The 14,732-nt window shown below is 42.1% G+C and overlaps 1 protein-coding gene across 1 annotated transcript in view; it reads left to right on the top strand.

Moving 5' to 3' along the window:
- fat3b (FAT atypical cadherin 3b) overlaps positions 1-14,732 on the top strand; it is a 59,179-nt gene that overhangs the window by 31,668 nt on the left and 12,779 nt on the right. The window contains exons 27-45 of the mRNA XM_031872572.1: positions 162-382; positions 1,118-1,570; positions 1,894-2,028; positions 2,139-2,532; positions 3,437-3,633; positions 6,347-6,500; positions 6,614-6,847; positions 7,146-7,324; positions 9,101-9,314; positions 9,434-9,648; positions 9,740-9,877; positions 10,075-10,218; positions 10,300-10,497; positions 10,882-11,159; positions 11,267-11,829; positions 11,943-12,074; positions 12,221-12,378; positions 12,480-13,011; positions 13,757-13,910. Coding sequence (XP_031728432.1) covers positions 162-382; positions 1,118-1,570; positions 1,894-2,028; positions 2,139-2,532; positions 3,437-3,633; positions 6,347-6,500; positions 6,614-6,847; positions 7,146-7,324; positions 9,101-9,314; positions 9,434-9,648; positions 9,740-9,877; positions 10,075-10,218; positions 10,300-10,497; positions 10,882-11,159; positions 11,267-11,829; positions 11,943-12,074; positions 12,221-12,378; positions 12,480-13,011; positions 13,757-13,910 — 4,693 coding nt within the window. The remainder of the gene's footprint in view (positions 1-161; positions 383-1,117; positions 1,571-1,893; positions 2,029-2,138; positions 2,533-3,436; positions 3,634-6,346; positions 6,501-6,613; positions 6,848-7,145; positions 7,325-9,100; positions 9,315-9,433; positions 9,649-9,739; positions 9,878-10,074; positions 10,219-10,299; positions 10,498-10,881; positions 11,160-11,266; positions 11,830-11,942; positions 12,075-12,220; positions 12,379-12,479; positions 13,012-13,756; positions 13,911-14,732) is intronic.

Raw genomic sequence — 14,732 nt, 5'->3', positions numbered from 1 at the left:
TTCCACAATGAGAATTCATGAATATTTAAGCATATTCACATTACAGATGCATTACATTTTATCGTCCAGAATTACAGTGAATGAAACTCATTTATTCCCTATTATAACGTACATTTGATAAAAGCATACGCAGACATTTATGTTTGTTACTATTTTTCCAGGCCGTGCATCGTTTTGCACAGTTCGAGTGGTTCTGGCTGATGAGAATGACAATGCCCCTCGGTTCAGAGCTGTTGAGTACCGTATGAGCATTAAAGCAAATGTTGCCAAAGGCTCCCTGGTCACACAGATCCAAGCCACTGACAATGATGCTGGGTCGAATGGGAGGATCACCTACTCCCTTTACAGCGAGGCACGCCTTTCACTGGTTGATGTGCTGGAGGTCAGTGCGTTTTGCTCTTTAACGTTATACTTTATGTTGCTGTATTTTATAAAAACATACTTGTGCTAGATAGCTGTTTGCTTACTTTTAATAGAGCTGCACACATATTTTCAGTTCACTCAAGGAAAAACCCAAAGTCTAACCAGATCCAAACTCAATAAATGTATTTTATGAGACCAAACCATATTAATCATAATTTATGCTATAACCCTGATTTTCAATTAAGAGATGTTCTCTTACACACGCTCCCCGTTTCATTGGATTAACTGCCATCTGTTGATGTAATTATGCATTTTTACTCATCAAATCAAAATCATGTTACATGGTGATTGATGCCACGGTCAGTGTTTGCTGTTCCAAAAGGGAAACATAATTACAAGCCACGAATAAATAAACAACTATGACTGTAAATTAAGCAAAAAACTAGTCTAAAAGGCTAATATAATATGAATAAATATAAAGAAGGTAGGAGTAGCATATAAATATGAATAGATACCGAGTGGAAGCTCAAATAACATTGTTTAACATGCGCTGATTTGTGGAAATAAACGGACAAATTAAAGATAGATTAAAGATGATCCTAACCAGTTCAAGCCATTAAGAGAAAAAAAGAAAAAAAACATTCGGAACCTGTTGCCTCATAACAGTTGACTTCAGGCTGAGAGACAAAGAAAGCTGAAGGATTATTGTCTCTAAAGTTGATTTAAATGACATTGCGATTTTGCTGGTGGACAGGTGGAGCCAGACAGCGGTTGGATGATGACTAAAAGCACCGTGGACCACCTCCAGGGGACTGTCCTGTCCTTCTTTGTCAAAGCCACAGACTGCGGTTCTCCTGCCAAACACTCCCTGGTGTCTGCCTTCATCCACGTCGTCCCGCCAGATGCTTTTGTTCCCTCCTTCAGTCAGCCTCAGTACTCCTTCACCATCCCAGAGGACACAGCAGCAGGAACAGCTCTGGGGTCTGTGTACATGGGCCCTGGACAGATGGGGTTCTTCACTGTAGTCGGAGGAGAGACACTCGACAGCAACCAGGGAGGGACCTTCCTTGTGGAGAGGGAAACCGGTCTGATCCGTCTGATCAAGCCGCTAGACTATGAACTCATCAGCAGCTTCCGCTTTAAGGTTGCGGCAACAACAAGACGAGACCTGATCGAGTCTGTCTCCACTGTAGACCTGGAGGTTAAGGTTGGTGATACAGACATTGAGTCCGTTAGCCATAACATGAGAGCAAGTACAATCTCAAAGAAACGTGCACGTGTAAATACTGTACTTGAAACAAATAGATGCATTTCGTTAGAGCTTTTGTTGTAGTTGATTCAAAATGTGAAATACAATTTGTTATTGTTATTCAAATATTAAAGACAATGTAATTTAATGCAATTTAAATGCCATATATATATGAAAATAATTTCAGAAAATTTGTGAATTTCAATTCCCTCTTGCATTCGTTTTTTCAGTATAATTTAGACTTTGTTGGACTGATTCAGTGGAGATTTGTCATTTTGCAGGTCCTGGACGTGAACGACAACAAGCCAGTGTTTGAGACCAACACCTACGTAGCCACAGTGATGGAGGGGATGCCGGTAGGGACAAGAGTGATCCAAGTGCGTGCACTTGATCCAGACTGGGGCTCTAATGGACAGGTGTGTGACAGCTAGGTTCAGCTGAGTATTATCTTTTGGGGTTTTTGCTCTGCAGTTTGTTGTAGATGCTTTCTAAAAGCTACTTCATGTGTCTTTTATTAAAATTGCAGGTAACATACAGCCTCGGATCTCTGCTCACCTCAAACGTGGACTTGACAAAAGACGCTGGTTCCTTCAGCGGCCCAATCACTTTGGGTTCTGTCTTTGCTATTGACAGTAAAACAGGCTGGATCACCACAGTGAGTCAGATGGACCACGAGGCCTGCTCCAGCTACAGCTTTGAAGTAGTAGCCTCTGATCTGGGGGAGTTACAGTCGCTGTCCTCCACCACGGTGGTAACCATCACTGTGTCAGACGTCAATGACAACCCGCCGCGGTTTGAGAGGGAGCTGTACCGGGGTGCAGTAAAGGAGAGAGATCCTCTCGGTGAGGTGGTAGCTGTTCTAAAAACCAAAGATCGAGATGGCACAGATCAAAACCGCCTCGTCAACTTTTACATAACTGGTGAGGAGATTAAGTAGAATACTGACATAATATAATTCAACGCATTATGCTGCAGTAATCGTACCTCATGCAGTGAGATGAGGTGGCGTTGCATATAATTTATCTGGCCTAATGGGGTTGCTATTGTTAAAGGTCAACAATTTTAATTAATTTCAACTCAAATGTCAAGCTCAACTAAACATTTAGTTTTTGTGTTTTCTTTGCATGATGCATGATAACAATAACAATTTCAAGCTAGGCAGAGAAACCCTGTATATTCACGTTATTTCTCAATATAGGTGGAAGAAAAATGCTTCATAACAAAGTATAGTTTACCTGATATATTGTTCAATAGAGCCAACCAGCACTAGGATCTTATGCGTTAAATCATTCTTGCAAAGTATGCGAAGTTAGTACATTAGATGGATTTCCCAAAATAAGAAGTGGTCCTTCACAAACTCACGCATGACTTTGCGTGGTCACTCCTTTTTTATGGAAGTAATCAAAAGAATTGACTCTTGCCTCTCGTGTCACCTTGACACTGAGCTTGATGTTTATCCTTCACATAACACTGTCTTATAGCTAAGGATGATGTATTGTGGCCTTGTGTTCTGGCATTTCAAAACACTGATTGGCCTAATGGAAGTATTCAAATAAAAGGTCAATTTTTTGGAAAATTTGAAAGGCCATTGCTGCAACGCCACCAGCCTGGTTTACGTTAAGATGACAGATGTTTGTTGATTATGCCAAAGGGTACCTGCATCATTTGTGTGTGTGTGTGTGTGTAGATGGGTGGGGAGCTGATGCTTATTCATCCTGTGAAGGAATGAGACTTCCAGTTTGTTCAGTCGTTTACAATGCATCTTCAATTCTGTCTTTGCCATGATGTGTCAGCGTTATAATCCTTCATCTGTTTAATCTCCAGGCGGAAACCCGCGGGGCGTGTTTGGCCTGGCTCTTGTGCAGGGAGAGTGGAAGGTTTACGTGAGTGGTCTGCTGGATCGTGAGCAGCAGGACTGGTATCTGCTCAACATCACAGCCAGCGATGGCCTATATGTCGCTCGCACTGCAGTGGAAGTTACCGTCATCGATGCCAACGACAACAGTCCCATCTGCAACCAGGTCAGACAAATTGAGATGGGTAAAAAAAAATGTGCAAAACAAAAATATGGAGCAGACTGTGGAATATAGGATGATAAACTATTATTTTGCATGTTTATGATTCATGAATCAGAATCAGAACCGTTTGTTGCCACGGTATGTTGCACATACAAGGAATTTGACATGGCGGGTGGTGCATAACATTAAACAATCAACAACAATCAACACAGTGCAAAAAGTAGAAACATATTAAAATTTACAGGAAAATATAAAATAAAGTGAAATATATATTAAAGTGCACAAACAAACAGAAAACAGTACGATAAACAAGTGAGATGTAAGTGTAATGTAAAAGTGTTGAGTGTATTTAAATAAGAAACATAGAAGGAATGTGCAGCGGAGTGACCGGTAGGAAATTGTCCTGGGGATGACAGAGTCAGTGGGGGTCCCGGGCTTTGTTGAAGAGCCCGACTGAAGAAGGGAAAAAACTGTTCATGTGGCGTGAGGTCTTGGTCCTGATGGACCGCAGCCTCCTGCCAGATTGAAGGGGCTCGAACAGTTTATGTCCAGGGTGAGAGGGGTCGGCTACAATCTTTCTTGCTCGCTTCAGGGTCCTGAACAAGCGAACAAGTCTTGGAGGGACGGCAGATTGCAGCCAATCACCCTCTCAGCAGAGCGAATGATGCGCTGCAGCCTTCCCTTGTCCTTAGCAGTGGACCACCGTACCAGACCGTGATGGAGGAGCAGAGGATGGACTCAATGATGGCTGTGTAGAGGTGCACCATCATTGTCTTCAGCAGGTTGAATTTCTTCAGCTGCCTCAGGAAGTACATCCTCTGCTGAGCCTTATTGGTGATGGAGCTGATGTTCAGCTCCCACTTGAGGTCCTGGGATATGATGGAGCCCAGGAAGCAGAAGGACTCCACAGCGTCGACGGGGGAGTCACACAGGGTGATAGGGGCTGATGGGGCCCACGACCATCTCCACTGCCTCCACTCTCCAGGCTAACCACATTCCAATTAAAGTTTTGTCTAAAAATAGAAAGAATACATCCCCTTTGAATAAATTATATGATAAAACAGTCAATGTGTAGTAAATGTTAGTGTTGTGGTTACAGTCAATTTGCTTCTTTGGGGACAAATATATTTAAAGTAAATTCAATAATTTTTTAGATTTACCATGTCATGCAAAAGCTGAGGGCAACAAACAGTAACTGCACATTTTAAATACTGTTATGTTTCATTTGCATAATACGTATACGTAAGTATGATTCTGTAAAACAGCCTTAATCTGGAGATGTAGCAGAACAGGATTTGTTCAGTAAAAGTATTGATTCTCTGTTCTACTTAATTCAAACTATGTATCCTTCTGCTATATTTCAGGAACTTTACAGTAATTTGAGTGTAACTGGGTTTTACATAGCTTTTATACAGCATATAAAATGATTATATTTATTGAGATACTCAAAAGCTGATGATCTTGAAACTAAATAGATGACACGAATGAATGAATCAGTGACAAAAACTTTGCTCAGTGTGCTAATTCCTACCCTGCGACTTTAAGACTCATACTAAAATGAGTGTTAATGATGTGGCAAAAAGCTGATATATAAAGGGGAAAAGGGAAGATAATTGGGTTGCGCAGTCTTCTGGGAAAATCCCTTTTCATTTAGTAACACTTTTGCAATTCTTCAATTTCATATAATTAGTTGAAGACTTTTCTATCTCCCTCTAAACTCTTACTAGTTCTCTTTTAAAATCCCCTGCCTCCCCGTTCTCCTCTTATATTCTCTTTGTTCATAGACAAGTTAGGCCTGTGTAACTACAAAGTGGTTACTCTGGCAAGTAGCAGCATCAAATGTATCAAAAGACACTCACACACTATACCGTCTTATAACATTGTTATCATGTTTTTTTTTAAATTATGAAATGCTTGTAGTATCAGTAGAAGTACAAGTAGTAGTAGTGGTAGTAGTACCTGTTGCTCTAGTAGTAACAATTGAAGCAATTGCATTTCTACTTGAAGCAGTGATGGTAACAGTCAGTTGTGAAAGTGGAAGTAGCAGTAATGGCAGTAAAAGTACATGTAGTACTGCCACATCTGCTACTAGCCATAGTGGTAGGCATGCCTGATGCAGTACAGGAAATACTACAGGTAATTATGTTGGTAATAGGAGTACTAGTATTGGTGGTAGCCATAGTAGTGCCAATAGTTCTAGTACCATATTAAGTATGCTAGTTTCATGAAGTATTTTCAGCAATTGTAGCAGTAATTGTTTGATGACCATTATTTGATTAGTTTTAGAGATGCAATTCAAGCGTATTGATTATTTTCATCCTCAATTAATCGGCCAATTTTTTTGTTTTTTTGCTTGAATGATTATCAAACACAATAGTCACAGATACATTTTCTGTTGATTGAATAATCAGTTAATTGACTCATCATTTCAGCTCTAAGTATGCGGCACAAAAGCAGCAGGGTGGGATATATAGTACTGCAGTAGTTTTCCCATTGTGCTGGTCTGTGATGTAGTGAGGTCACAAAGTTAATTTCTAGAGGCAGAGCGAAGGCAGGGTCAGAAAAGGGCACGAAACTCTTTTGTGCTCATTCTATCAGCAGGGATAATGAATACAGCGCCCAACAATTGCCTTTTTGATGTGTTCCACAGAACTTTTCTTTTGTTTTCAGACACTGTGGTTTTACTTTGTTCTTGTATATCTGTGTGTTGTCCCAGGCGGTGTATAGTGCCTCTTTTCCTGAGGACATTCCCACTAACAAGGGCATTCTGGCGGTGGGTGCAACAGATGCTGACTCAGGCTCCAGCGCTGAGATCCAATATTCACTGTTTGGCATCGGGGTCGAAGATTTCTACATGGATGCAAACACTGGTACATTCAATCATATTTTTCCTTTAGGTTTTTTGTACAATCAAAACAACATATACTTTACATATAAAACATCCTTTCTGCAGCTTTATAACCCTCTCCATTTGTGTCATAAGGTGAGCTGCGTACGGCCACAGTCATGGACCGAGAAATGACGTCCACCTACAAACTCATTGCCCAGGCGACTGATGGAGGAGGGCTGTTCTGCCGCTCTGACATTTCTCTCAAAGTGTTGGATGTAAATGACAATGCCCCGTCTTTCTCCTCTACTCATTACCTGGCCAGTGTGTATGAGAATGCCGCCCCCAAGGCTTTGCTTACCCGGTTGCAAGCCAGTGACCCTGATGAAGGTGAGCTAATATGATGTTATAAGCTGGATTTGTAAGATGTTACACTGAATGCAGGTTCAAACCACTATGTCACCAAGCGCTCAAACTGCTGACTAGTCCTTGAGAAACTTTTTAGAAACGAATTATTCTTAGCAAAGACATTTCCTACAGCTGTTTAAGGAAAACAGACACATAGTCACATACATTTTGTAGATGTATCTAAAATGACTTTGTAATACAAAAAAAGAACAGGAAGAAGAAAATTTTGACATGCATATTAAGTCTGGGTGTGCATGAATTTGTTTTCTATTATCTCCAGGTTTTAATCGTACAGTAGTCTATTCTCTGGTGGATTCAGTCAACGGATTATTTTCCATTGACCCGGTATCTGGGATGGTAATTCTGGAGAAATCTCTGGACCGAGAGAGCCAAGACTCCTATCGTGTCCGTGTCCAGGCCACTGACCAAGTTGGCCAGCAGGGGGCGCTGTCCTCACAGGTTGGTGGTTTCGAGTGACACATGTTTCATTTGTATTTGTATTTGTTTGCCATACAATCCAGTATCCACTAAACCTAACTATTATTATTAAGTATTATTCCAAAAGATATTCACAATCCCCCAAAAAACTGGCTTCTCCCTGAAATAATTGCTAGCTGGCAAAAAACAGTACTTGTGAACGTTATTGAAAAACTCCACAACATTTATATAACATTTATATTTCAGGTGATATAATCAGAGTTTTCGAAGTAATCAAATTAGATACAGAGTAATTACCACAGATTCTGAGTATTGCACTAATTACAGACCAATTACAGTCATTTCACAAATCAGAAATAGATATTATTTTGTGATTAAACCGTTTACCACAATAATACAATTATAATTTATACATCAAGAGGCGCATTAGTCAGCTATGAAGTCATCCATCTCGGGATGTGTAATCTGTATTTCTGTCCATACACATGAATAAGAAAATTCATTGAATAAAAACATGTTGTTTACTGAAGAGATCAGATAAAGAACCTATTAGATTTAATCAAGATAAATTGTCATCAGATTGTGCAGTGGTGGGATGGGAAAGACGGTGGAAGGTGATAGTTGCAAACACAGAGGCAATGCAGCAAAAATACTCACTAGGTTTCTCTTCTCTTGGGTCATTTTGAGACTGCCAGAACAAGCCAATAGCTGAAAATATACACCAGGCAAAAAAGAGGTCAGATGTGGTTGTTTTGTATGAATATTGTTGCAGCAGGTATCATTACCGCTGCGAATACAAAGAGCAATAGTCTTAGCTGTAATAGCAGCAATAGCAGTGGTAGTAATAGTAGTGATTTCAGGAGTTGTAGCAGTATTTGCATCAGGCACATTAATATAAAAGCAGTAATACTTTGGCATCCCACTTGCAGTACATTTAACTGGGATCAAGTGTGTCTCTTTTCTGACTCAGTACCATATGCTGCTTGTGTATTCCAGGAGAGACTAGTGGGGTAAATAGGATGAAGGTCTGATGACGAGACTAATGCAGATAGAAAGCAGCTGGACCTGTTATCCATCTGTGCACCTTTCCATTGACCCATTCCTCATACCAGCCAGCCCATATGTCTAGCTTCGAATAGAGTCACAAAACCAGAAAGAAAATACAAAATCTAAAGAACACAAACCTGCCCCATATATTACAGGGTGAACAACATGTTTGTAAGTAACACAATATAGAAAAAAAGGGTTAGGGTTATTGCATTATATTCTTATACACAAATTAAAGCAACATTGACAACTCTAATCTAATCCAATATAGTTATTAGAAATTAATGTTAAAAAAACACCTCAACTACAATAAACTTCTCCAATCTTTTGAGATGTTTTTAGGTTTCTTATTTCTATTTGCTATGTTTCTTTCCGAGATAAAATTCAAAGAATTCCCTCAATAATAAGGTAATATAACTTTGTTTCCGTAACATCACAGCTTTGTTTTTCGCACCGCCTTCCAAAAGGCGAAGACAAAATAACCGTACCAGAAGAGGTGAACCGTTGACTCAATTCAAGAGAACAAAAGCAGCATTTCACTCAGTAATGCTACAAACATGTATCTAGCAGCCAAGAAATTCTCTTTGGGGCTTTGGTGGACACAGACTTCAATTGATTTGTTTCTCAGTCCCCCTATCTTATTAGTTGCCTTTAGTATCTTTGCTCCCATTAACGTTCATGTCTGTAGTGCTGAAACTGAACTCTAAGGGCCGGGAGCAACGCAGACAAATGAGTTGGTGTTTTCCTCAGGTTTATTTGACCATTTTGGTGCTGGATGTGAATGACAATGCTCCAGTCTTCCAGAGGAGGGACTACGCTGTTACTGTCCCCGAGGATGTAGCCGTGGGAACCGAGGTGCTGCGAGTGTTGGCATCGAGCGTCGACATTGGACCGAATGCTGAGATAACCTACAATATCCGGTCGGGCAATGAGTTAAGAAAGTTCACCATAAACAGAAACCTGGGTGAGCAGAGGTCCTTGAATGTGCTTGTTACGTTCAGGCCTGAATGCAAAACTAAAACTCAGCAGAACAACGTCTTAAATCGAATCCTGTATAAATGCTGTACTATGTGTGTGTTTTAGGCTCTATTTCTGTGGCTGATGATTTGGACTTTGAGGTGTGTAAGGACTACTACCTCACCGTTGAGGCCTGGGACAGCGGGAACCCTCCTCTCAGCACAGCTACCATGGTAATCATTGAACTCATGGATGTCAACGACAACGCTCCAGCCTTCAGTCAGGGCATCTACAATGTTCTGGTCAGCGAGGATGCGTCTGTTGGGAAGACCATTACGAGGGTAACATTCAATTTGCTCTCCACCTTTATATTGGTCTTTCTAAACTTTTTAGTTTTTTCTAAGTGAACTTCTCTTTCACTTTGTTTTGTAGGTATTGGCAGAAGACTTGGACAGCCAGGTGAATGGGCGAATCACCTACTCGATCTTGAAAGGTGACCGAAGCAACCACTTCTGGATTGACCCTGTAACGGGACTGCTCAAAGTCAATAAGCGGCTCGACAGAGAACTCGTAAGGATGCATTCATAAGTACAATATCTCACAAAACAATCAATAGTAATTTTATGGTTCATGAGCAGAGAAAATACCAAGCCCGCTCAAGGTCAACACCCAATGAGGTCTGATATTATGCAAGCATAACAGTGCATGCCACATTGCCTGATACATACAGATGCTATGGCACTCTCATCCCCTCCTGCTCCATCTAGGTATCCAGGTACTCTCTGTCGGTGCAGGCGTTCGACAGTGGCTCTCCTGCCATGTCCTCCACTGTCCCCCTTAACATCAACATATCCGACGTTAACGACAACCCTCCTGTCTTCACGCCTCCCAACTCTACCGCCGTCATACAGGTAACAGTCTCTGCGTGTTTGCTTATATTTATGTGTTTTCATGCAAGGGTATTCTCAACTCCTCTCTCCCCATACTTCTAGCTAAACCAAGCGGCTGACACCACCCTGCTGAAGCTGTCAATCAGCGATAAAGACTCCCCTAGAAATGGCCCTCCCTTTGAGTTTCGCATCGTGTCAGGAAATGAGAGAAATTTCTTCTCCCTGGACCAGACTGGAACTCTGAGATCCAACCGTGTGTTTGGCCCTGAAGCCCAGAGAGAGTTCACTCTTGAAATCCAGGTTAGTAACAAGCGTGTTTGTTTAAAACACTATGCATGCAGGAAAAGTTGACGGATAAATACACTGTGATAGCATGGTTAGACACAGTTAGCATTAGGAGCTGCCCATTACTCTGTGGCTATTAGAGTCCAGCTAAAAGGCTACCCGTGTTTGTTTTTTTATTGTTTGGTTATACAGCTGCCAGAAGAGCGAGTGTCTGAGTGTAAACCTTATGCATTTACCGTCTTATAATTATCTTTATGCTATGACCATTTTTTACCTCTTCCCCAGTAATAAATTCTACCCAAATACAACCAGCTGTAATTTGTTTGGTTTTTTACCTCCATTTTCTTTTTCAATCGGAGTTAATAGAAATCTTACTGTATCTTTGTTTTTGTCTCTAAGGCAAGGGACTCTGGTAAGCCAAGTCTTACCTCTTCCTCCTGGATATTTATGAGAGTCATTGGGAACAGTCAGTACAAACCAACCGTCTACCCCCTGGAAATCTTCATCATCATGGTATCGGGTACCTTCCAGGGCGGCCCGATTGGTCAGATCTATGCAACCGACCGCGACCCCAACGACGTGCTGTCATTTACCCAGAAGCCTCAGCCCAAGAGCATGTTTAAGATAAACAGACAGGATGGTAGCGTTATTGCTCTGCCGGGCCTGGAACCTGGCAGGTACACACAAACACACAACTCACTCTCTAGCACACACACACAGGCTAAAAACTGGTTGATATGCAAAACAAAACTTTTGTCAAAACACATTTCTTTTACTCTCTCAGATACCAAATGAATGCCACAGTGAGTGATGGACGTTTCGCTGTGATAGCGGATGTGTCAGTCCAGGTCGAACAGGTGACAGATGTGCTGCTGCGTAGCGCCCTTACCTTACGTTTCAACTCCCTGTCCCCGGAAGACCTGCTTGGTCGCTACCTGAGCCAGATCAAACTAATATTGCGGGGACTAGCCGGCTGGAATTGGTCACCAGGCCAACAGGATCCCCTCCACATACTCGGCGTACAGCCAGTGATGGGGACATCTGACATGGACTTGCTTCTAGCCATGGAGATGCCAGAGACATCAGGCAGCGGAAGGATGCGTGGGATCTACTCCCAGCAAGAGTTGTCTGCAAAGCTGGAGGACGCTGCAGCGAGGGGCCAGATTCGAGGTGTCCTTGCTGGGGCAGTGGTGGTGAGCAGCGCTTGTTCTGGGGAGCTGGAGTGTGGGGACAGGGTGTGTGAACAGAGACTGGTGATGGACGGTGACTCTCCTGTCACTTACAGCACAGAGAGGGTCAGCTTGGTGTCACAAAGGTTCAGCCCTACAGAGACCTGCACCTGCCCTGGTGAGCACTGCACTCATTGACACACCTGCAATCTAATTTAGACCAGCTCACAATGATAGAGTCCTGTATATCTATCACAGCTGCTTGTTATGTGTGTGCCCATTTCCAAACAGGGGAGACATGCCCCACTCCTGTGGAGCTTTGTGAAGGTCAGTCCTGTCCAGCAGACATGCAGTGTGTCCGTTCTGGTCCTACAGCGCCATCTGTCTGCCAGTGTCGGACTGAGAGACTAGACGAGTGTGCAGGTATGATTTCATCCTTCCTTGTCCTTGAAGTTTGGACCTGTGTATCTGTTCCGGGTAGCCACATTTCAAGGATTTGATGATGTAATTTGAAGCCTTTCACCTCTAACTTTATCCTGTATGTGTATCGATGTTTTGTGAATGTGCAGGCCAAACCTCTCTAAGTTTCTCTGGAAACAGTTACATCAAGTACAGAGTGACAGAGAGTGGCCAGAGTGGGGAGATGAGGCTCGGCCTGAGGATCAGGACACTTCAGAGAAGAGGAGTCATTATGTTCACACGTGTTAACCCTTGCACCATGCTCAAGGTAAACACATCCTAATGATACACTTTACTCTGTTGTTTCCCAATGCCAGATGTGCTCACAAAGGGTGTGCTGTATTTCAGTTGTTCCTTTTCCTTCCATAGATTGAAGGGGGTCGACTCTGGTTCCAGTTGGACTGTGACAACACCCTTGGCATTATGGGTATCTCTGGCAGACCAATAAACGACGGCCTCTGGCATGCTGTTGTCTTGGAGCTGACTAGGAACTACACCCTCCTGTCATTGGATGACAGCTATGTGGAGCGGCGGCGAGCAGCCCGAGCCCCTGTCCGCCTTTGGCCACTGGCCCCAGATTCATCCTTTTTCTTCGGGGCCCAAGTGAGGCCACCGAACGGGCAGGAAGAGAGGCCAAGCACAGGGCCATGGAGAGGCCAGGGAGGGCAAGAACCCGGGGAACATGGAGCGAGGGCCCAGCCAAGAGCCCAGGATGGCTTCCAGGGATGCCTGGGCTCACTAATGCTGAACGGTAACGAGCTGCCACTCCAGAATAAGAGGAGCCGTTACGCTGAGATAGCCGGGCTGAGCGAGGTCAAGTTGGGCTGCGTGCTTTATCCAGATCCATGCGTCAGTCAGCCCTGCCTCAACGGAGCCATCTGCAGCAGCCTGCCCTCTGGCGGTACGTGTAGATGTCAGTGTGAATGAGTGTGGGGGTTTGTCGTCTTGTTGTATAAATAAATGACATAAATAACTGTTGCTTGTGAAAAAGATTACATTTGATGGCTTGTTTGTGCAGACCTTCAGCTTGTATTGTTTAAATACAATATATTGAATATTATTTTAAATTAATATTGAAATACAACAATACAGTATTATTGTTATATTTCAATATTATAATATATATATTTATATATTATATAAATCAGGCTATGAATGATATATAAACAAACCCCTCTAAAAAAAACTTTTGTATGTCAAAAAAACTCATTTGGGAAAATGGCCTTTAAAAATATGTATTGTAAAATTCTATACATTTTGCACGATACTACAGGTGAATAGGGTAATATCACCATTAAACATCCCCAGTTGATTACTTACACATTTCTGAAATGTTATGTTTAAATATGTAAATGAGGCATTTACATATTGACAAAGTAAATTCTTTGTTTTTCTTTCTATTCTTTCTTTTAGTAAAAGAAACACCTAAATGTATATTTTGGATGTTTTCTTTCCAGTAGTTTGAAAGAAGCTGTTGAAAGAAAAAGATGTTAGGGAAGCAAAATAGCCCAAAATCTCAAAATTGACCGGTCCATGAGAATGTTTTTGCCTGGGGTTTCTCCCCTTAACAGAATGTGATATTATGTGTTATTATGTATGATTCATACACATTATTAATTGACACATTTTGAATCTGTCTCCAACAGGCTTCGTGTGCAGTTGCAGTGCTGGCTTCACTGGGGGGCGCTGTGAAATTGAATTGACATCCTGCATGCCAAACCCATGCCAGAATGGTGCAGACTGTAGGCTTGTGGGCAGTGCATTCCTCTGTGGCTGTCCTCGAGGACTCGGGGGACTTATGTAAGATAAAATAGTCTGCACCCACACTCTTACACTTTTAAGACACACTTACAGATTATAAAAACAGTGTTGATGAATGTATGTACTCAATGACAGTAAGGTTAGTGTTGATATAGACACATTAACATCTACATCTCTCCTCTCAAACATGAAAGAATATGTGTGTGACTCAGCACACACACACACACACACACACACACACACACTCACTCATTAGCTCTCATTAGCACCCAAACACCCACTGTGTTGTTTTACTTGTTATTGTGTGAGATAAATGAGTGTTTCTAATTTAATTCAGTGTGATTTGGGTTGAAAAGCCTGTAATCATTCTCCAGCTGGCTTTTTAATTACAGCTCAGTGATTGCCTTTGAAATAACCTCCGTACACAATGTTGTTCAATGGAGCCACCACCAGAGAGCAGCTTTCCCTCATTGGAGAAAAATGGTTCTGCTCTTTTATGACTTTTAGAAAGATGTAAAAAATCTTTTTGATCAAGTTGAATTAAATTCAATGTAGCTGAATAATAAGGAACATGAAAATGATGATGTTTTCAGATTGTTCAAATCATCATCACTTCAGGGTAAATGGACTGTACTTGTATCGTGCTTTTCTAGTCTTCCGACCACTCAAAGTGCTTTAACACTACACATGTCGTCATTCACCCATTCACACACTGATGGTAGGGGGCTACCATGCAAGGTGCCACCTGCTCATCAGGACTGACTAACATTCATACAACGGTCACACACCGTAGGCTACAGGAGCAATTTGGAGTTAAGTGTCTTGCCCAAGGACACATCGACATGGACTACCGGAGCCGGG

Source organism: Anarrhichthys ocellatus, unplaced genomic scaffold (assembly GCF_004355925.1).
Source record: "Anarrhichthys ocellatus isolate YVR2014 unplaced genomic scaffold, GSC_Weel_1.0 scaffold65, whole genome shotgun sequence".
In the NCBI taxonomy this organism is placed as follows: domain Eukaryota; kingdom Metazoa; phylum Chordata; class Actinopteri; order Perciformes; family Anarhichadidae; genus Anarrhichthys; species Anarrhichthys ocellatus.
This window is presented reverse-complemented; position numbering and strand designations above follow the sequence as displayed.